This window comes from Lepisma saccharinum, chromosome 29, assembly GCF_977018435.1.
Source record: "Lepisma saccharinum chromosome 29, izLepSacc3.1, whole genome shotgun sequence".
In the NCBI taxonomy this organism is placed as follows: domain Eukaryota; kingdom Metazoa; phylum Arthropoda; class Insecta; order Zygentoma; family Lepismatidae; genus Lepisma; species Lepisma saccharinum.
The window spans coordinates 30,750,497-30,773,327 of NC_139257.1; the positions used below are offsets into that span (position 1 = coordinate 30,750,497).

Below are 22,831 nucleotides of genomic sequence, written 5' to 3' on the forward strand. Positions count from 1 at the left end.
TTTCTCTCTTTTTCTTTCTTTTCTCTCTTTTTCTCTCTCTTTCTCTCTCTCCCTCTTTCTCTCTCTCCTTCTCTTTATCTCTCTCTTCCTCTCTCCCTTCTTCTCTCTCTTTCTCACCCTCTTTCTCTCTCTCCTCTTTTTCTCTCTCTCCTCTTTTTCTCCCTCTTTCTATCTCTTTCTCTCTTTCTCTCTGTTTCTCTCTTTTCTCTCTTCCTCTCTCTATCTTCCTCCACTCTCTTCCTCCCTCTCTCTCTCTTTCCCTCTCTCTCTCTTTCCCTCTCTCTCTCTTTCCCTCTCTCTCTCTTTCCCTCTCTCTTTCTCTCTCTCTCTCTCTCTCTTTCTCTCTCTTCCTCTCTCTCTCTCTCTCTCTAATCTGTGGCGAAGTAGTTATCACAACGCGCTATGACGCCAGAGTTCCCAGGTTCGAATCCCAGCCTGGGCATTGGTGTTCTTTGTGAGTGTCCCTTCATCAATTTCGGCATATCATCACTCATCTTCGTCTTCGCGATTAGCAGAAAGTGGTAGAAAAGCGACGTAAACTAACCATATCAGTCAATCAATCAATCGTTATTCGTGGGCCGACTTCCGTAGCGGAGTAATTAGCACAGCGCGCTACGACGCCAAGGATCACGGGTTCTAATCCGGGCATGTGTATTTTTTTGGAGTGTCCCTTCATGAATGTCATCCAAAATTGTCATACTACAAACATATGTTTGTAGTATGGAATCCAAATTTGCATTTTAAAATAGTAATTTATAACTACGCTGTAATAAATTGGTCATTAATTAATCAACATTTGGTCAGTTTAGTCAGTAATTTTAACCCCTTTCGCTAGTTTCCACTCCTGCAACCGTCCTGTTCTCTGTTGGTTCATTTCCTGGTTGAGTTTCCAATGGTGGTACGCTTTAACTGTTAAAAGACTAAATGCGTTTGTAGTACATCCGCGAAATTAATGTTCACGCTAAAATAGCAACTCAGCTCGGTGCAGTTCTTTTGAGTCGACCGTACCAAGCCACACCTCAACACAATCCATCCCATTTCTCCACTCGACTGAAACGTACGATTTCCCAGTATTCAATCCTGGAGGATAAATACAGCGAGTTTGATAACAACAAAAACGTTCCGATTAATTAAATGTAAACAAAGAATTGTTTTTCGGGAGTCCTACGGGGTTAAGCGCTGTTTCAGATTTGCACACAAATTCTCTGTTCTTCTTGCTCATGGGCGGACGAATAACAAACATGTGCAAATCTTTTTCGTATCCGGTTTCCCCCACTCCTGTTTCCTCCAAATTAGAAGCACGTAGCAGATTTTGTCTCAAAGGGATTTTGAACTGTACTAAATTTTTAATTACACTCGCAAAAACAACAACAAAAAAGACAGCTTTAAAGCTTTAGGAAACACACCTGAGAAAAGTTATTCCATTCTCCCAGTATTTTTTGTAAACTAAAAATAAGGAATCACGGTTACTCCATGTGATGATTAATTTTACCGACCTGAGCACGCTGCTTTAAAATTTTAAGAATAAGACTTCAACTTCAATCGCCTTGAAATCAAAGGGACCCGGGTCTGTCTTGGTTCGAATCTGCTTTTAACTGTAGGTCCGGTCCCGATTAACCTATGTAAAAATAAACTGGATTTATAGTTCAGGACATGCTTATAGAATCTTGAACCTTGGCTGTTGATACATCTTTAAAATGCAAGGAAGATAAAGTAATAGTTTCTTTAAGTTTGTTCAAAACTTTATAACACACACCTTTCTTCCACTCCAATGTTCTGCCGACTTGAGCCAATGTATAGGATTTATTGGACGTTTTCTGTTCTTTGACAATGCTACATTTTCCAAAATGTACTTTAAAAATTATCTTTAAAATTCTTCTAGAAGAGCTACTGACGTGCAGGAATCTAGGGAACTTTACAAAAAGGATTTCAAGATTCCTGAAGATCTGTAGAATACTTAAAACACCAGGAAGGTATTGAACATTCTTGCAGTGTGCACAGTAACAAAGTTTAATCCCCTGTCTTCTATGCAACCTACTAGACGGTATTGTCTGGCGAGATTGCATATACAACAGGATACAACTGCTTCATTACCTTTAGATTGAAAGTATCCTTATGTGCTGGCCGTCATAGGCAACAGTCGATCAAAAGTGATATGTTGATATCTCGGAAACTAGAAAATATGACGCTCTAAAATTTTCTACCAATGAAAATGATAGTTTGACATTATCCGGGAGGGTCGATGTATGTTGATGCTGCGATATCTCGTGTTACAGTTGAGCTATTAATATGAAATTTCGCGAGATGAAATAACTAAGTTATCTTCTTGATGAGGTATCAGTCTTCTCCATCAGCCCGTTTGTTTGTGATTTTTCAAAGGGAGCTACAAATCTGCGAAAATAAAACTTTGTCTAATTAAATCCGAATAAAATTTCAATTAATGATTATATAACGATCATCTTCATTACCAGTTCGTTGGAAATCTATAACCAATAAGCCGGAGGGTGTGCCAGTACACTGATTACTATCCAAGGGGCATATCGCGGTTATGTTATTTATCATTTATGGAGGTGGCTGTTCAGCACTGCTTAATTTCTCGGCGAATTGTAGATATGGCGCCTGTATCATAATAAACAACTTACCACGTTTATTATTAAAAACTCTCTGAAACGCAACAATGAGGTTTGTTGTATAACAATGAGAAAATTTTATGCGCAAGACTTTTGTAAACATGGTCATTGTAACGCTGGTATAGTGTTAAAGAAAATGGTGACGTTTACAGGTCCCCGGACCTTATACCCCTAGACTTCTGCATTTGGGGCTTTGTGAAAGACAAAGTCTATGTGCCACCTATGCCGCAGTGCAACAGCTAAAGGAGAGAATAAGAAACGCCCTTGCTTTGGTGGACGAGGAGTTCTTGGGAAAAGTGTGACAGGAACTGTAATTTCGATGGGATGTGCGTCGCATAGCTTGTGGAAGCCACATTCAACATTTGTAGCCATTTGTAGACACTCGCAGAAACTGGGTATGATTCATACACAATAAATGCCATTGGTGTGTTCCGTATAGTTTAGTCGAAATATATTCTTAAAATTGTCTACTGTTTTGATACACCCTGTATAAGCCTTGCCTTTCAAAAATTGAGACTGAGATCCTTGAAGATTTGTCGAGAGGAGAAAGAGATAGGCCTGTGTGAAACTGAGACTTGATATCAGATTGATTTAGTTTATTTTTCATTTTTTACCCCTTTGTCACTTTTGGCTAATAGGGAAGATGGGAAGAATGGTGATATGATGAGATGAATGAAAGGACAATCACAAACACATAAGGACAGAACAGAGCAGGAGCCCTACGGAGGATTATACTGGTCAGGAATCCAGACATCTAGTGCACCCTGACTACAGACTAGATGTCTTCGGATAGAATCGCTCCTTACACCCCACTTGATGTCGGAGACTTTGGTAAATTACAATGTATGATATTTTAAAGCCACTATTACTTTACCATGGGACACATTCAGCCATGCTATAACTTGACAAGTTTAAAAACAAGACGCTGCAAATAGCTGTTGCGCATCTCGCACATTTCTCCTCTCCATTCTCTGCAGCGACGTTGGTTCGCAGTGTTGCAGCCTGGAGGGAGCGGAATGGTCCGGGGATTTTCAACGAAATTTGTATTCTCTTTTTCCTGGGCTGTTTTCTACCTGTCGAAGTACAGAACTTCAGCTCACCTTTCGCCAACGACTCTTTTCCTTCTTTTAAAACTTGGCCTCCCCGATGGCTCAGTGGTAGCGTCGTCGCCTTGTAACCAAAGGGTCCCGGGTTCGATTCCCGGTGGAGGCACATAGTGGTTCGAATCCCACTTTAAACTGTAGGTCCAGTCCCGATTAGCCTTACTGTGCATAAAGTGGACTTAAAACAACAAATCAATCCAATCCAATTCTTTTAAAACTTGAGAAACCATCCATTTAGATACTCCCGTGGCGGCGCTTGTGGACTCGACAACATTATACTTATGTTTATGTAACTCCTTCTGATTTCGCAAATATGTTGCAACATTTTAAACAATTTATCTGGCCTGTACTATAAGGGGCTTTCCAGAGCAGATTGTGGATTTCGTTGGACCCTGCACGATTTGATTTTTGCATTTCAAAAATATGCAGCCTAGAGTAGAGCATGAACATTTCAATGCTTTAAAAAAAGAACACATAATATGTTTGCTTTCAGGTCTAAATAGATCAGTGTCAGGGGCATTATTGTACAACACGCACATTCTCCACATGGGATCCCTTTCGGCCATCCTGGTTCTACCGCGTGAAATTTGGAAGAGGTCATTTCTGGGTCTTAATTTTGAGTACGGAACATAAAAGTTTATTTTTGCGAGAAGTGCGGAGGAGTCTGTTTCAAGGGACGGGACACTCAGCATGTTGCTTAAGATGTCATCCGAAGTGAATTTTGGATAAATGCCATCTAATTTATATACTAAATACCTTAAGAATTTATTTTGGAGTTTCTCTATTCAAGCGTCCTTCAACAACAATCCCCCACTTATCCATTAATCCAACCGACCGCCACTGTAAAAACCCGAGACCTCGCCGTTGTAAACGTGGAAACGTCCATTTTGCCCTTAAAATGTCTGATGAATCCGAGCTGTTGAAACGCGATTCCCCACGCGAAATGAAGCGTGCCAGCAACTGGACACTGACCTCTCGGCACTTGACAAACATCCCTCTTCCCTTATTTTTAGCCACTGTCATTCTTCATTTCTGTATCCATGGATACGCGCCTCTTTCCCAAGAGTCTATCCGGGCACGGTCTGTGAGAGAAAAAAAATCGCATTGAATTGAGTTAACGCTCCACACTGCGACAGGTACTTTTATTCCGTTTTATTTCGCTACCAGATACCCCCCCTCCCTCCTCCAACGCACACGCCACTGGCTTGTCAATGTTCGGCTTATAAAGGGAAAGTTTCACGGGATGTAAATTTCAATAGATGCCGAAGTGGCGTTTATTAAAAATATATATAGCGCTCTGTGTGTGTGTGTGGTGGGGGAGCCTCGTGTGTTCAATTACATCGTCCCAATGCCGCGAAATTCATTCCATGCGCTCGGGAAGGGAAAATCGTGACAATTTTTATTAGCGGATTATTATTTTGTACGATTCTGTACCGTTTTTGAAGCAGTTTTGCTGGTTTACCACTCAAAACTCGCAGGGTTGCCAGCGTCACAAAAGTGTAAGGTGTTTCTTCGATTCTTTTCTGCAACGATTCTCGCGATATAATTTTTGTAAACCTGTGTTCTCTGTACTGTTTATGTTCTGTACTGTGTTACGTTTCTTCACACACACACACCATCTCACACACACACACAAATAACCGCGTTCAAATATGAACGATACTATATTTAGAACAACAAAACATTTCACTGAAAACATGGCTTGTTTACATGTCTTCCCCGTGGTCTACATAACCTCTGTACCAAGTTTCAGCAAAATCCGTTGCTTTGAACGGGCTCCGAGTAGGGGGATTTAATTTTAGGCGCCACATTTGCACCTGGTGGTGAAAATTTGAACTATTTTTTTTCGTCAGCATTTGCTTCCTCATGGTCTCCATAGCCTCTACACCAAGTTGGAGCGCAAAACATTGCTTGTAAAAAGCTCCAGAGGGTTCTTAGTAGGGCAACTTAAATTGTGGACACCCGGTATAATATCTGAGGACAGAAATGGAAAATGCAAACCACGAGGACTAACAAAGATGAAAAGGAAGAATGTACGAGAGGAAAAAATGATAAATGGAAGTAGAGATGTAAGAAAATAAAATGCGAAGGGGAGAAAAAGGGAAGGAGTCAATAAAAGGGAAAGAGAAGAAAAAAAAAGAAAGATAGAAAGAAACGTATACGAAAGGCAAGAAAATCAGGATAGCAAAATGTAAGAAAGAGAGGAAAGAATAAAGAAACGAGATGAAAAAGAGTAACAGAGATAATTAAACGACAGGTGATACATGGGTGAGTGAATTGAAAAGGAGTGAAAGAGAAAAAGAATAAAGAAAATACAAATTTATATTTGTATGCTTGTTATTTAACGTCTCTTTTCTGCCTTGGGCTAATAGCGACGATGTTGGCGAGTGATGATGTAATTAATTGACGGAGTGGTTATCACGGCGCGCTACAAAGGGGTCTCTGGTTCGAATCTCGGCCTGACGTATGTTTTTTGTGTGTCCATTAATTTCATCATATCTTCGCGATTAGCAAGAAAGTGGCACAGAGCGAAGTAAAATCAATGAATCTGATTTGTTGTTTTAAGTTCACTTTATGCACAGAAAGACTAATCTGGACTGGACCTACAGTTGAGGTCCGAACCACTGTTGAGCGTGCCTCCGCCGGGTATCGACTTCGGGACCCCTTGATTACTATTCAATGACATTGCCACTACGTCATCGTGGGCGCCCCAAACCATTCAACACACTCTAAAACATGCTTAAAACAAAAAAGACTATGATTTGTTGCTTTTTTAATAACAATTCTTTCTAGCCCTGGGGATAATTGAAGAATCCTGCAGGAAAACAAATTTAACATACAGCCTGGGGATAATTGAAGAATCCTGCAGGAAAACAAATTCAAGATACAGCCTGGGGATAATTGAAGAATCCTGAAAGAAAACAAATTCAAGATACAGCCTGGGGATAATTGAAGAATCCTGCAGGGAAACAAATTCAAGATACAGGTTGGGAAGACAACCAGATTCGCCATCGAATCGAACCAAATGCACCCGAGGCAATCTCGCAGCTTCTCATCAACTCCCAGCATCCGGCAAAATGCGAGCAATAACATTTACTTTGCGATTCCGGACGACCGGAAGTGCGTCACGGGCAGACAGGAGTTCGTTCCCAGCGTCGGGAGGGAGTCACACACGTTGGCAGAGGAGGGGTGGAAGGAATGGTGTTACCTTAGCAACCCGACTCCAGATAAACGTTCCGGAGGCAGGCGTTTCCCTGATTTGCTCTCTCGCCTCAGGAGTTCGCCTAAGTGAAGAGAGAGCGACGCTTTGGGTGTTTCCGTGAAACTGTCTTGAGTGTGTTGTGACAGACTTTAGAAACACCATCTTCTTCCGTTGCGAACAAAACATTGAACCCTCCGGTTTAAGTTCTTGCAAAATTGTACTCAATGGGAGGAAAGAAGTCAAATATATATCTTCGGAAAGCTTCAAGTACCTATTTATTCATAAGGGTTATGTGAAAATTATTCTCTCTGTTTTCTTATTGTGATGAAAGTTTTACTAGAAGCTTGCATTTCACAATCATGTGTAAATAGGGCAGTATCGAGATTTTGTTTACTTGGTCTGATTTTTTTCTCCACTTCTGTGGAACAAATCAATTGCGGATCTTTACTAGATACTTCATCTTATCACAAGTCATCGTCATCTTCTCGATTAGCCAAAACTGGCAGGAAAGTGACGTTATATAGCAAAAAATACAAATACTAATTTCAATGTTCTTTCTCCTTTCCTCTCTCACACTGGCTTTCTATTCACTCACCCTCATATCACCTGTTCTTTCATTTTCTCTGTTACTATTTTTCTGTCTTTTCGCTTCCTTTTCATTCACTTTCTCTGTTTCCTCTCCATTTCTCTCCCATTCTCTTTGTTTTATTTTAATTTTGCTTTCTGTCTTTCTCTTTAATTCATTCGATTTCTCTTCCCCTATTTATCTCTCACCTTTTCTTTTCTTCCTTCCTTCCTATCTTTATTAAAATTCGTGTTTTAGAGCTTCCAGTTCTGTCCTGAGACATTATATCTAGCAAATATACGGGATATGCGGGTGATGGCCTGAGTACTGCATGGGACCACTTTCCTTCGCTCGTACTAGCTCGAGTCTCCGACACTCGAGGGTATACAATCTATAAGGGTTGTCCAAATGAAAGTGAGACAATTGGTTTTTTTCTGTAATGATTTATTAATTGGAATATATGAACATACAGGAAGTAAAAGTGATCCATGGGTGACATATCCTCTACACATAGTCACCTTGTCTGTTCAAGTAAGTGTCCCAACGCGTCAAAAGGGTATGAATACCCTGAGCGAAGAACGTCCGTGATTGGCTGCGGTTCAACGGCATCACGGACCTCAGCATCGTTGACGAACCGGCGACCCTTCTGATGTTTTTAGTGGCCCGAAGATGTGGTAGTCGCAGAGCGAGAGACCGGGGCTGTAGGGAGGATGGTCGAGGACTTCCCAGCGGAAACGCCGCATCTCGGAGATTCCCCCTTACAAAGTTGTCTACGGCTGCAATTGATTCCTCGGTGATGGCTCATTGTGCTTGACCAGGTCTAGGTATGTCCTCAGTGCGCACACGTCCGTCAATAAATTCACCACACCATCTGAACACTGTGCTGCGTAACAGACTCGCATTCCCATAAACATTCTTCACACGACGATAAATTTCGACTCCACTAACACATTCTGCCTTCTTCTTACATACAACGCCTCCTGCCAGAGCAAACACAAAGCTCTGCTACGACAAAAGTCTTAGTTTCATTCGGGCAACCCTTATAATATCATTTAATGTGACAATAATCGTATCCTACATGTAAAATACCCGTTTTGGTAGTTCCAGCCCATAATCATCTATTTCATTTTCATATATCACTGTGTATTGGTAAGATAGAGTAAACTACATTTTATCGTGGAGATTATGACTACGTTCACTTAAGTTTCAATTGCACTTCGCGATCCATATTTGAGGGGCTACTACTACAGACAAATTATACTTATAAGTGACTACAGGAAATCCATTCTTATTCTTATTACGTTTCCCAGGTAACCTCAAACACTGCGTCATCTTATTTGAATATAAATGCCGCTGTAGAGAATTTTTAAAAATATTCACCTCCCAACTACTTCATTTCTCTCACTCTGACGTAGGACAACGTCATTAATATAAGCGTTTCCATCTTAAAAACTTTTAAGGATTCCACTTCGTAAAATGCAGAAAGTTTCACGTCCACGGTATAATCTGGGACCAGAAAGTTTACTTCCAAGGACGCCGTGGAATTTGCATTGGGAAAGTCGGAGAGGCTTGAATCTGAAATTCTCACGTCCCGAGAACAAAACAAGCCAAAAATAAATCATATGCATAGAATTCTCCAAAGTGTTCCAAGTAAAAAGTGGATTGTATTGAGGAGACAATCCATTGTCATGAAGTTTATAAATTCGCATTTTGTTTTAGATTGGTTGCAAAATAAGCTTCTGTTTAACTGAATTTAAAGCGAAGTTTTCTCTATGTAAACTTGCGAAATTTGGTCAGGAATTTACGCACATTCCTACCGTAGATTTATTATAACCTCATCTCGTTAAGTCTAGTTCTTGGGTATATTTCAGTTCGTATTTTTGGTTATCTATCGTCCGTTTCCATTCGTTTGTTTCAGTTTGTTCTTTAAGTCCACAGAAAGGCTAATCGGGACTGGATCTGCTGTTTAGGATCCGAACCACTATGTGGCTCCAATTCAGGATCCCTTGATTAGAAGGCGAATACGTTACCACTTCGCCATCGGAAACGCCCCTAACCTCTTTTGGTAAAGCATGGAGATGAAGATTATTTCTTACCAGTGAACCTACAGAGGTCAATTTTGTCAATTGGCCACTGAACCGGTTTGAGTTGTTTTTTTAAGTCCACTTTATGTACAGATAGGGGAGAGTTGTCGAAATTGGACCAGTTGGTACTATTTTGCTTCTGCATCAAAAACAAGACACAGAAAAAGAACGAAATTGTAGGTATGAGAAGCACAAACTATTAGCTTTTACTACATATATGTTAGGGTGGTCCTTAAAATCCAAGTTCTAAAATATTATCGGGGCACCACGCCATTCCTTTCTCCTACTTGATAGATTAGATCCAGTAAAATTTTATTACATTTCATTACGTTTTAGAGGTCAGCACCGCCGATCAAAGTTTTGTCAAAATTAGTAATTTTCACTTGGGGCGAACACATCTAACTGCTACTCTGACAGTACAGAGCCATGTATTGCTTGGCTCTATTACATAACACTTTGCTCATTTGATCTTCCTGGCTCTCCTATAATAAAGCTGATGTAATGGCAGTGCGCGATCACATTATTACCCCTCCCCCAAACACTACTGTTGCGCTCTCGAAACTTGTTTCCTCTTCCTCAGTTATAATGCATTTCTAAAATCTCAAGATAAGAGTTTCAGTGGAACAGAAAGGGCACCCTGGTAAAATTGGAGGCTTAGCTAAAGCACTCGCAAGGAAAGAAGCTGAGGCTGAAAAGAAAAAGGATCGTATGAAAAAGAATGCTGGAGAGAGAGAAGCAGAGTATTAAATCAATCCCTAAGCAAAATCCAGTCCTACTGTCATCTTCAAGTGAAAATGAAAACGATTTATCGGATTCATCTTCAGTTCCAGGTCCTTCAACCTCCGAAGAAACGAAGTAGAAAGGAACTTCTTGACACTAATTTGGCTGTTAAGTGACGATGTTGCAAAATTAAGTGATCGAAAAGCAGCTGTCGTCCTGACAACTACTCTTAAACTCGTTGGATGTGATCCTTTGAAATACAATGTTAACAAGTCTTCCATTCGTCGAGAAAGAATAAAGTTTCGACAGAAGATTGCTGTGTCTTTAAAAAATGTGTTCAAGCCAAACGTGCCACTTACTATTCACTGGGACAGAAAAATGATAGATATTTGTGGACATGAAACTGTAAATCGTCTTCCAATTTAGTGTCAGGTAAGGGTCTCGATCAGCTACTTGCAGTGCCAAAACTTGCTTCTGGGACAGGAGAAGCAGCTGCTTCAGCAGTTTATGAGACATTATTAGCGTTGGGTCTTTGCGATCAAATATAATGCATGAGCTTTGACACTACTCAACCAATACTTGTCCAAGGAACGGAGCGTGTATTTTGTTGGAGCAGAAGATGGAAAAGGACATGTTATGGTTGGCTTGTCGCCAAAGCAATAGTTCTTCAGGCGCTTGGCCCATTCACTGGTCCAGAAATATTAATTTTCAAAAGATTTAAGAAAACGTGGAGGGCAATAGTGAAAACTGACTTTAAAACTGTTACCACTGATACTTCGGCCATAAAACAGATTGGAAATATTACCACAGATATGATCTCCTTTGCCCAGAATCAGGTTGAACAGTTCCAGCCGCGAGATTACTACAAGGAACTATTAAGCCTTACGATTATATTCCTAAGAGGGATCCCTAAAGAGGGAATATCTTTTAGAGCACCTGCGGGACTACATCATGCGAGATGGATGGCTAATGCGATCTATTCCTTGAAGATTTATTTATATAGAAACCAGTTCAAGCTTACAAGAAAAGAAGAGCAGGGAGTTCGTGATATTTGTGTATTTACAATAAAAATTTACCTGAGATACTGGTTTCAAGCTGCCTCTAGTTGTTGCGCACCTAGAAATGACCTGCAGCTTTTGAAAGATTTAAAAGAGTACGAAAAAATCAATCAAGCGATGGCCAAAGTTGCTCTAAAGAAGTTTACAGGCCATCTGTGGTACTTGTCAGAAGAGTTGGTTGCGCTTGCTTTTTTCGATGATGAAGTTACTCTCGCAACGAAAGAGAAGATGGTGGATGCCTTGCATGGCGAAGGACTCTATCATCGTCCAAAGCGTATAACACTAGATGTCGATCTCATAGATAAGAAGAGCCTAGAAGATTTTGTCTGTGCCAATACGCTCAGATTTTTCAACATCACAGGTATTTCCTCAGAGTTTCTCGAGAATAATGTAGACTTACGGGAGGAAGATGAGAAGTATCAAGCAAGTAGAGAACTTGTTCGTTCTATGAGAGTTGTCAACGATATTGCAGAGCGGGGAGTTGGGCATTGATGGAAGAATACAATAAATTGCATACAACAGAGGAAAAACAAAAACAGCACTTGTTGTTGCTGGTGAAACAGTACAGAGAAAAATACCCTGATGCGCGCAAATCCACCTAGCTATTGTAATGTATGTACATCTACATATTATTATTATTATATACATATATTTTACGTTTAGAGTTTTGTACGTAACAGTTCCAGTAAGTTTGTTTAAATTCTGATCTTTTTACTGATTTAGCTTACAAATAATCTTTAATATTGTTTTTAAGTTGCTTATAATAAAGTTACGAACAGCCGTATTACGTCTTTTGTAATACAAAACTTCATGATGCGGTAGCGACCCCTAAAAATTATATAAAAATTATGAAAAAAATACCGAACTACTTTCTCTTGACAAAGAACCTAACCACGGGGTGCCCCACTGAAAAACTAAAAAAAAATATTTTTGGTCCCAATAAGGACCACCCTAATATATGTATTTCAACAAAAAATGCAGGAACCAATATAATAGGGTACATAAACGAAAGTAGTGACATCGGTCCATTATAGGCAACTGGTTTCCTAACTTGGACAACAGGTTGCTTAGGTTGGACCGCTCACAAATGGCATGTACGTACGTCTACGGTATCTAGACGCCTGCAGCACTCACTGCACACACCATTGTGGTATTTACTCCACGTTCGCAGCTTATAACAGCACCTACCTGTGATTTTCCTTTCTTTGCTACAATTTTTTGTGGACGTTTCTGGACTGTGGTGAAGCCTGACTCATCCACGTTGAATATTCGGTCAGCTGTAAAACCAAACAAATCATACCTTCTACTACACTCGTTCAAACCTTAGTCCCCATTATTGTATGCTGCTATAGCCATTTGCAATTCCATCTCTGTCCACAGCCCATACTTTCCCCGGTCCAATTTGGGAAACACGTGGTGGTCCAACGTAGGCAATTATACCCCGTTTATAAAAATATGACTGTACACGAACATACGCAACTAAATCATAGTTTTACCACATGTAGTTAGTGGTTAATGAATGGCACTTTTATAATATACTACAGGACATTTGATTACTTACCCCTAGTCTACACAAGAGCTTAAGATCCGAAGCACAATAATTACAACACGAACAATAGAAACACAATAACAGCACACCTACTTCGTCGAACGGCTCCTGTTGACTGACCATTCAGTCATTTGTACATGGCACTGACGCCAACCAGTAGTGCCAACTCACCTGTTTCAAATACTCGTCTATAGGAAAAAACAAAGGCGGTCCAACTTACGCAACGGTCCAATTTCGGCAACTCTCCCCTATGATAATCAGGACTGGGCTTACATTACAAAGCAGGATCCGATCCACTGTGTGTCTTCGCAGTGTTTCGAATCCGGAACTCCTTTATTACAAGTCGAGGACGTTAACACAATGCAAGTGGAAAGACGAGTTCGAATTCTCGATATTATGCTTACCCACTTCCCCCTACAGGGTGGTCACTCTAAGACCGTGATAAAATTCAAGTATAATTCCTGGTTTTCAAGGTGAACTTTCCAAAAATTCAAGGGTACAAGATGTTTTCTCTATTTCAACCTAACTTGCGATAAAGAGTTATATTTAAGGTGCGGAGTTCACATTTACCATTTCACATATTCACGGATATGCTAATCTACGAAAAAGTGTTAATTGTATAAGAATTTCACACTCAAATTTGCCTAATCAAATCTTGCAATAATGTTCCGTCCGTCAGATAGATTGTTCTGCAAAGGACACTAACAAAGTAAACTAATTGAGAGGATTCTCTTTTATTTTCTACGCAACTTTCTTTTCCTCGATAAGAATAAAGTTAAACTGTGAAATACTTACCTCAGGGCATTTATAAATATGTATAAATTCAATGGGATTTGGATTAATGAAAGTTGCAATATTTCACGTCTAGGGAGAAATTCCAACAGATGAGTAGCTACCCTGCCCACACATAAATATGGTGCGAGAAGCGTTCAAATATAAACGGAATTCAGTTCCAAAGAACGCACCATGGAAAGACACATCCTGTGTCATGTTAGGACATGTTCCAACTTCTCGTCTATGCTATTTGAATCCTGCGGTATTGCATCAATTTGTCACATTCAGTATGCCCGAAAGAAATATACGTATGTGTCGTATAATATTTCGGAGAGCATGCTCATCAAATTTTTGACGTCTGAAATGTGAATCCGCGACCGAACGTACCACCGACAAAACGTACCTACCACTGACCGGCTACCTGCGAAGGGTCTTCCAATGAGTCTAAAATATTTGCGATGCGACAAAACGTACCACTTGATGGCTTTGCGGATTTGCATCACACTTTATCCACGCTTTGGACTGGACTGTGGTTAAGCTGTTGTCCACATTTTTATTTTGTTTTGTCTTTTCATCTTTTTTTTCGATTTTCGTTTTAGTTATGTCAGTTCTAACCTAGCCTAACCTAACCTACTCTACCCTAACTTTTGTCGTGTAGGTTGCCTAGAGTATCGTTGTAAATCTTGGTAATTGGCGTGTCTTCCTCTCGAACCCTTTTCTTCGCCCCTTGTATACACTTCTTCACATCTAACTGAGCATCATTCGGGACTCCTCTTCTCGAACCCTTTTCTTCGCCTCTTGCATACGCTTCTTCACATCTAACTGAGCATCATTCGGGACTCTTCTTCTCGAACCCTTTTCTTCGCCTCTTGCATACGCTTCTTCACATCTAACTGAGCATCATTCGGGACTCTTCTTCTCGAACCCTTTTCTTCGCCTCTTGCATACGCTTCTTCACATCTAACTGAACATCATTCGGGACTCTTCTTCTCGAACCCTTTTCTTCGCCTCTTGCATACGCTTCTTCACATCTAACTGAGCATCATTCGGGACTCTTCTTCTCGCACCCTTTTCTTCGCCTCTTGCATACGCTTCTTCACATCTAACTGAGCATCATTCGGGACTCTTCTTCTCGCACCCTTTTCTTCGCCTCTTGCATACGCTTCTTCACATCTAACTGAGCATCATTCGGGACTCTTCTTCTCGCACCCTTTTCTTCGCCTCTTGCATACGCTTCTTCACATCTACCTGAGCATCATTCGGAACTCTTCTTCTCGAACCCTTTTCTTCGCCTCTTGCATACGCTTCTTCACATCTAACTGAGCATCATTCGGGACTCTTCTTCTCGCACCCTTTTCTTCGCCTCTTGCATACGCTTCTTCACATCTAACTGAGCATCATTCGGGACTCCTCTTCTCGAACACTTTTCTTCGCCTCTTGCATACGCTTCTTCACATCTAACTGAACATCATTCGGGACTCTTCTTCTCACACCCTTTTCTTCGCCTCTTGCATACGCTTCTTCACATCTACCTGAGCATCATTCGGAACTCTTCTTCTCGAACCCTTTTCTTCGCCTCTTGCATACGCTTCTTCACATCTAACTGAGCATCATTCGGGACTCTTCTTCTCGCACCCTTTTCTTCGCCTCTTGCATACGCTTCTTCACATCTAACTGAGCATCATTTGGGACTCCTCTTCTCGAACCCTTTTCTTCGCCTCTTGCATACGCTTCTTCACATCTAACTGAGCATCATTCGGGACTCTTCTTCTCGCACCCTTTTCTTCGCCTCTTGCATACGCTTCTTCACATCTAACTGAGCATCATTCGGGACTCTTCTTGTCGAACACTTTTCTTCGCCTCTTGCATACGCTTCTTCACATCTAACTGAGCATCATTCGGGACTCTTCTTCTCGCACCCTTTTCTTCGCCTCTTGCATACGCTTCTTTACATCTAACTGAGCATCATTCGGGACTCCACAAACGTGATCACTCGACGGGCCACTAACCACTTTATTCTCTTTTGATTTTAAGTTCAAGCTTTTTCCTTGAAGTGGTACGTTTTGTCGCGGAGTAAATATTCTGAAGTTAGGTGTTTATCTGAGTGGTACGTTTTGTTGCTGGTACGTTCTGTCGGGACACCCTGAAATGTATATGCAGCCTAAAGTATTACAAATGGGAATGATTGTTTGTCCGAGGGAAGAGTGTAGTTAGGAGAAAGCATTTCGAGTAGAATAAGACCGGGTGGGTAACATCTCGTGCACAGTAATAAAGACCGTGCGAAAAACGACATCTTACTGAAAGGACATACTGTACACGGATTTCCTCACCGACCTAAAACTCATCAACGTACATTATCATTCAACAAACCCCGCACCAAAAACGTTAAGCTAGAAATCCGTTCCAAGTTAAAGAAAGGACAGGTGACTGCTTCTTTCATTCCACGACAACGCACATCCCCATTCCGCAGCAATACAAAATTGGTACAGAGGTTATGTAGACCACTGGGAAGAGAATGCTTACGAAAAAAAATAGTTCGAATTTTCACCGCCAGATTGAAATATGGCGTTGAAATTTATTCCACGGTGAGGAACATATCGGGAAACGCTTCGTGCGACCACTGATCACACTGTCTTACGGTTTCATGTTGAAAGGTGGCATATTGAACACTGCTGTACTGATATAAAATCAAATCAGTGTTTTTGTTATTTCAGCGCCACATTTGCACCTGGTGGTGAAAATTTGAACTACTTTTTCAGCGTTCGCTTCCTCATGTTTGCATAGCCTTTATACCAAGTTTCAGCGTAATCCGTTGTTTCGAACAGGCTCCAGGGTTAGGGAAATTTAATTCTTTGCGCCACATTTCCACCTGGTGGTGAAAATTTGAACAAGTTTTTTCATCTTCATTCGCTTCCTCATGGTCCTCATTGCCTTTATGCCAGGTTTCATCGCAATCTGTTGCTTCGAAAAACCTCCTGATGGCTCTGAGTAGGACAACTTTAATTAGCCACCCGGTATGTGTAAAAAATAGAAAAATAGAAACCAAACACATTTTATTTTCTAAAATGTAGTGTATCATCTGCAAATGGGTGGTATTTTTTTTTATCGTGCGGTATCTCCTCAACTGCAAAATACACCTAGTAGCAATATCAAATGGAATACTCCCCATGTTCTATTCAGTCATGTACTTCACATGGTCTCGACTCCACAGCGTGGGTTCGATGCAACTGTAACGCCTGGAGTCATTTCGTAATTTTATCTGTAAATATTTAATTATGTAAATGACTGGCATATAAGCCCGTGGGAGATGCGTAGTCATATTGTGTTTTTTCGTGCGAGAATACTCAGATGTGTTTTAATAGCGAAGCTTCAGTGATACTGAAATATTCTCGGTGTCCGTCATAATGGAGATGGCTTGATGAACACCACGCTCTGGTCGCCTTTATCCCAGGTATCCACTGGTAAGATGATGAGCTGGCGTTGTTTACGCTGGATCACGAGAATGTAGCCTGGATCTATAACGTGGCAATCACATGCCCTCATGTATGCTTAGTGTCTCTCTCTCTCTCTGCATGTCTGTCTGACCATATCTATCTGTCTACCTGCCACACCCCTATACGCCTTCATGGCGTGGTGCTAAGCACAGGGGAACACTTTACCTTTTTTTTTTTTTTACTACCTGCCTCATTGACTGTCTCTGTCACACTACCCTGGTCTATGGATGTGCGTTCTATTCTCTTTTGTCTTTCATCGCCCTGTTGCTTTCTTTCGTTTTGTTATTTTTCAATTTATTTTACCCTTCTATTTTCTTTACGCTTCTTATCGTTGGTTCTCTCTCTCATTTTTTCCTGTTTTCTCGTACTTTCATGTCTTTCTGTTCCTCATCGCAATGTTTTTTTTTTCTTTTTCCATTTGTATCTCTTCGTTATGCCCCCTATCCTTGGATATTCATCTCATTTTTCATAATTCCTCTAATTCTCTCGTGCTTTCTTGTCTCTTTTTTCTCATCTCTCTTTCTTGCTTTCTGTCGCTTTGTTTATCTTTCACTTTTCTCTTTTCTTGATGACTCGTATTGCGTGATATCTCTTCTTTTTATTTTTATTTTCTGTCGCATGCTCGAATTTTCTCTTATTTTTCTGTCATATTTATTTTAATTGTTTCCTTTACTTCTTATACCCCCACTTTTCGGTTTACTTTTGTTCACTCTCATTATATTTATTTTCCCTTGCTCTCTCCTATCCTTTGTTTTCTCAGTTTATTATTTTCTTTCCTTTTCCCTTTGCTTTGTCGCTTTATTCTCTCTCTCTCTCCCTCTCTCTCTCTGTCCCTCTTCACTTTTCCTTTTTCTCCCTTTACACTCCCCCTCTCCCTCCCCCCTCTCTCTCTCTCTCTCTCCCCCCCCCTCTTCACTTTTTCTTTCTTTTCTCCCTTTATACTCTCCCTCTCTCTCCCCTTCACTTTTTATTTGTTTTCTCCCTTTATACTCACCCCTCTCTCTTTCTCTCTTCACTTTTCCTTTGTTTTCGCCCTTTATACTCCCCCTCTCTAGCTCCCTCTTCACTTTTTCTTTCTTTTGTCCATTTATACTCCCCCTCTCTCCCCCTTCACTTTTTATTTGTTCTACCTTTATACTCCCCCTCTCTCTCTCTCCCTCTTCTCTTTTCATTTGTTTTCTCCCGTTATACTCACCCTCTCTCTCCCCTTCACTTTTTATTTGTTTTCTCCCTTTATACTCACACTCTCTCTCTCTCCCTCGTCACTTTTCCTTTGTTTTCGCCCTTTATACTCCCCTCTCTCTCCCCTTCACTTTTTATTTGTTTTCTCCCTTTATACTCACCCTCTCTCTCTCTCCCTCTTCACTTTTCATTTGTTTTCTCCCTTTATACTCACCCTCTCTCTCTCTCTCCCCTTCACTTTTTATTTGTTTTCTCCCTTTATACTCACCCTCTCTCTCTCTCCTTCTTCTCTTTTCATTTGTTTTCTCCCTTTATACTCACCCTCTCTCTCTCTCCCCTTCACTTTTTATTTGTTTTCTCCCTTTATACTCACCCTCTCTCTCTCTCTCTCCCTCTTCTCTTTTCATTTGTTTTCTCCCTTTATACTCACCCTCTCTCTATCTCTCTCCCTCTTCACTTTTCATTTGTTTTCTCCCTTCATACTCCCCCTCTCTCCCCCTTCACTTTTTATTTGTGTTCTACCTTTATACTCCCCCTCTCTCTCTCTCCCTCTTCTCTTTTCATTTGTTTTCTCCCGTTATACTCCCCCTCTCTCTCTCTCTCCCCTTCACTTTTTATTTGTGTTCTCCCTTTATACTCACCCTCTCTCTCTCTCCCCTTCACTTTTTATTTTTCTCCCTTTATACTCCCCCTCTCTCTCTCTCTCCCCTTCACTTTTTATTTGTTTTCTCCCTTTATACTCACCCTCTCTCTCTCTCCCTCTTCTCTTTTCATTTGTTTTCTCCCTTTATACTCACCCTCTCTCTCTCTCCCTCTTGTCTTTTCATTTGTTTTCTCCCTTTGTACTCACCCTCTCTCTCTCTCCCCTTCACTTTTTATTTGTTTTCTCCCTTTATACTCACCCTCTCTCTCTCTCTCTCCCTCTTCTCTTTTCATTTGTTTTCTCCCTTTATACTCACCCTCTCTCTCTCTCTCCCTCTTCTCTTTTCATTTGTTTTCTCCCTTTATACTCCCCCTCTCTCCCCCTTCACTTTTTATTTGTGTTCTACCTTTATACTCCCCCCCTCTCTCTCTCCCTCTTCTCTTTTCATTTGTTTTCTCCCGTTATACTCCCCCCCTCTCTCTCTCTCTCCCCTTCACTTTTTATTTGTGTTCTCCCTTTATACTCACCCTCTCTCTCTCTCCCCTTCACTTTTTATTTGTTTTCTCCCTTTATACTCACCCTCTCTCTCTCTCTCCCCTTCACTTTTTATTTGTTTTCTCCCTTTATACTCACCCTCTCTCTCTCTCCCTCTTCTCTTTTCATTTGTTTTCTCCCTTTATACTCACCCTCTCTCTCTCTCCCTCTTCTCTTTTCATTTGTTTTCTCCCTTTGTACTCACCCTCTCTCTCTCTCCCTCTTCACTTTTCATTTGTTTTCTCCCTTTATACTCCCCCTCTCTCTCTCTCCCCCCTTCACTTTTTATTTGTTTTCTCCCTTTATACTCACCCTCTCTCTCTCTCCCTATTCTCTTTTAATTTGTTTTCTCCCTTTATACTTACCCTCTCTCTCTCCCTCTTCTCTTTTCATTTGTTTTCTCCCTTTATACTCACCCTCTCTCTCTCTCTCTCCCTCTTCTCTTTTCATTTGTTTTCTCCCTTTATACTCACCCTCTTCTCTTTTCATTTGTTTTCTCCCTTTATACTCACCCTCTCTCTCTCTCCCCTTCACTTTTTATTTGTTTTCTCCCTTTATACTCACCCTCTCTCTCTCTCCCTCGTCACTTTTCCTTTGTTTTCGCCCTTTATACTCCCCCTCTCTCTCCCCTTCACTTTTTATTTGTTTTCTCCCTTTATACTCACCCTCTCTCTCTCTCCCTCGTTCACTTTTCATTTGTTTTCTCCCTTTATACTCCCCCCTCTCTCTCTCTCCCCTTCACTTTTTATTTGTTTTCTCCCTTTATACTCACTCTCTCTCTCTCTCCCTCTTCTCTTTTCATTTGTTTTCTCCCTTTATACTTACCCTCTCTCTCTCCCTCTTCTCTTTTCATTTGTTTTCTCCCTTTATACTCACCCTCTCTCTCTCTCTCTCCCTATTCTCTTTTCATTTGTTTTCTCCCTTTATACTCACCCTCTTCTCTTTTCATTTGTTTTCTCCCTTTATACTCACCCTCTCTCTCTCTCCCCTTCACTTTTTATTTGTTTTCTCCCTTTATACCCACCCTCTCTCTCTCTCCCTCTTCACTTTTCATTTGTTTTCTCCCTTTATACTCACCCTCTCTCTCTCTCCCTCTTCTCTTTTCATTTGTTTTCTCCCTTTATACTCCCCCCTCTATCTCTTTACTTTTCATTTGTGTTCTACCTTTATACTCACCTCTCTCTCTCTCTCTCTCTCTCCCTCTTCACTTTTCCTTTGTTTTCGCCCTTTATACCCCCCCTCTCTCTCCCCTTCACTTTTTATTTGTTTTCTCCCTTTATTTCCCCTCTCCCTCTTCACTTTTCCTTTGTTTTCTCCCTTTATACTCCCCTTCTCTCTCCCTCTTCGCTTTTTCTTTGTTTTCTCCATTTATTCTCTCCCCTCTCTGTCTTACCCTTTCACTTTTCTGTTACTCTTTATATTTTCCACTACCTCTCTGTTCTTTTTCCGACCACTCTTTTGGCGGAGTGGTAAGCAGGCGCCAGGGTCCAGGGTACGAATCCCGGCGTTCTTTGCGAGCGTCCCTTCATAATATTACACATCCTCATCGTCGCGATTAGTCAAAAGTGGCAGAAAATCGAAGGAAAATATATTCAATCATCTATCTCTGTGTTTTTTTTAACACTTAAGTCTGGAGGAGTTCCAACTTTAAAATATGAACAACCGGGCTGTACAGGATAAACACGCCCACATCACCTTATGATCAATACCCGAGAAAGGTTCATTATTGGAAGTTGGCTGAAACGCAGGTCAAGTGGTAATAATAGACTGATCTATATTGCATTAGTCAAGCAACCACTTGATACTCGTTAATGTTTCGTAAATACCTTCGTTGCCTCCGTGCTCAAACCTCTCGAATCTGTTGCCCAGAATGCTCCCACTTATCGCACAAACGTCTGGCTTCCCGATTGATTAGAACTTCCTGCGTGCCAATTTGTTGTAGTTGTTTGATCAAATTTGAGAATGGTTGTTTGTCCAATCGTGTGCAAGTAGTTAATTTCCTCCTGTGTTGTTGTAGTACTCTTGTTAAATTCCAGAATTGCATGGCGGAGTGGTTATCACAGCACGCTACGATGCCAGGGGTCCCTGGTTCGAAATCCCGCCATGCACGTTCTTTGTGATCCTTCGTATATCAGTTTCATCATATCATCACTCATCCTCATCTTCGCGTTTAGCCGGAAAAGCGAAGTAAAATGAAGCAAATCAATCAATATCCGTTGCATTGCCCCCCCTCTTCTCTCTCTCTCTCTGTCTCTCTATCTTGTGTTAATTTAAGATCCATTCTGCCTCTCTCGGTTAATCGTGACGACGATGATGAATGGCGAATTCACAAAATGGCCTTCCCGATAGCGTAGTGGTACAGGAAAAGGTCTAAATATAGGCCCCCATTTTTATGTTGTCATTTTTGGAGGAATACAATTAATATATCAAGCACCTGCCTTTAAAAAGCATATCTATGAAATATATACTTAAATGTAATAGCATGCTAAAGTATAGAAGGACTCCATTTATTTTTTTTAAAAAAAAGCAATTTCCAAAAAATGGTAAAATGATGTATTTCAAAATTGTGGTCTAAATATGGGCTACTAGTGGCAATATCACAAAAAGCAATTAAAATAAAAAAACTGTCATTTATCGCTAAAACATTATAAAATTCATATTTATGAATAATCTGTTGTTTTGAAACTCACGCGGAATTGGAAAAACCGAAATTTCGAAAAACATCCAAATATTTGTTGAAAATGTGATCTCAGCATTAGACCTCATGTCATAGCCCATATTTAGACCATCACGCTATTTTTCTTCTTCAATTTATTTTCTCTCTCTGTGGTACATATTTCACAAACAAATCATGACATTATAAAAGCCCACATTTGTTTTATGTAGCGCTAATATCATAACCTATACAAAGCAGATGAGAATTCAGAAAACTCTATGTTAAAACATACCTGCAAAAAGTTTTCGGAGGTCGCAATTCTATAACAGCGTCCAAGGCCGAATCTAACCACCACTTTCTCTTGCGATATGGCGCCGCAACCTTTGTGCTTGACAGATAACCAGTTCCCATAGCCTCTACCAGGCTGCAGCACCCGGGAGCGCTGATAACTCCAAAACCCATATTTAAACCTTCGCTCATATTTAGACCTTCTCCTCTAACATCGTCACCTTGTAATCAAGGTATCCTCGGTTCGATACCCAGTGGAAGCACTTGTTGGTTTGAATCCCACTTTGAACTTTGGGTTTATTGTCGATTCGCCTATCTGTGCATAAAGTGGGCTTACAATGAAAATGCA

General features: G+C 40.7%; 2 protein-coding genes across 5 annotated transcripts in view; both read left to right on the plus strand.

The window, feature by feature from the left end:
- The window catches only part of Pde9 (phosphodiesterase 9), a 411,334-nt gene that overhangs the window by 313,564 nt on the left and 74,939 nt on the right, over positions 1 to 22,831 (plus strand). The gene's annotated exons all lie outside the window — the stretch shown is intronic.
- Positions 11,267 to 11,964, plus strand: LOC145981150 (uncharacterized). The gene is given in 2 exon segments (XM_083114277.1): positions 11,267 to 11,845; positions 11,848 to 11,964. Coding segments are annotated over 2 exon segments (696 nt in total).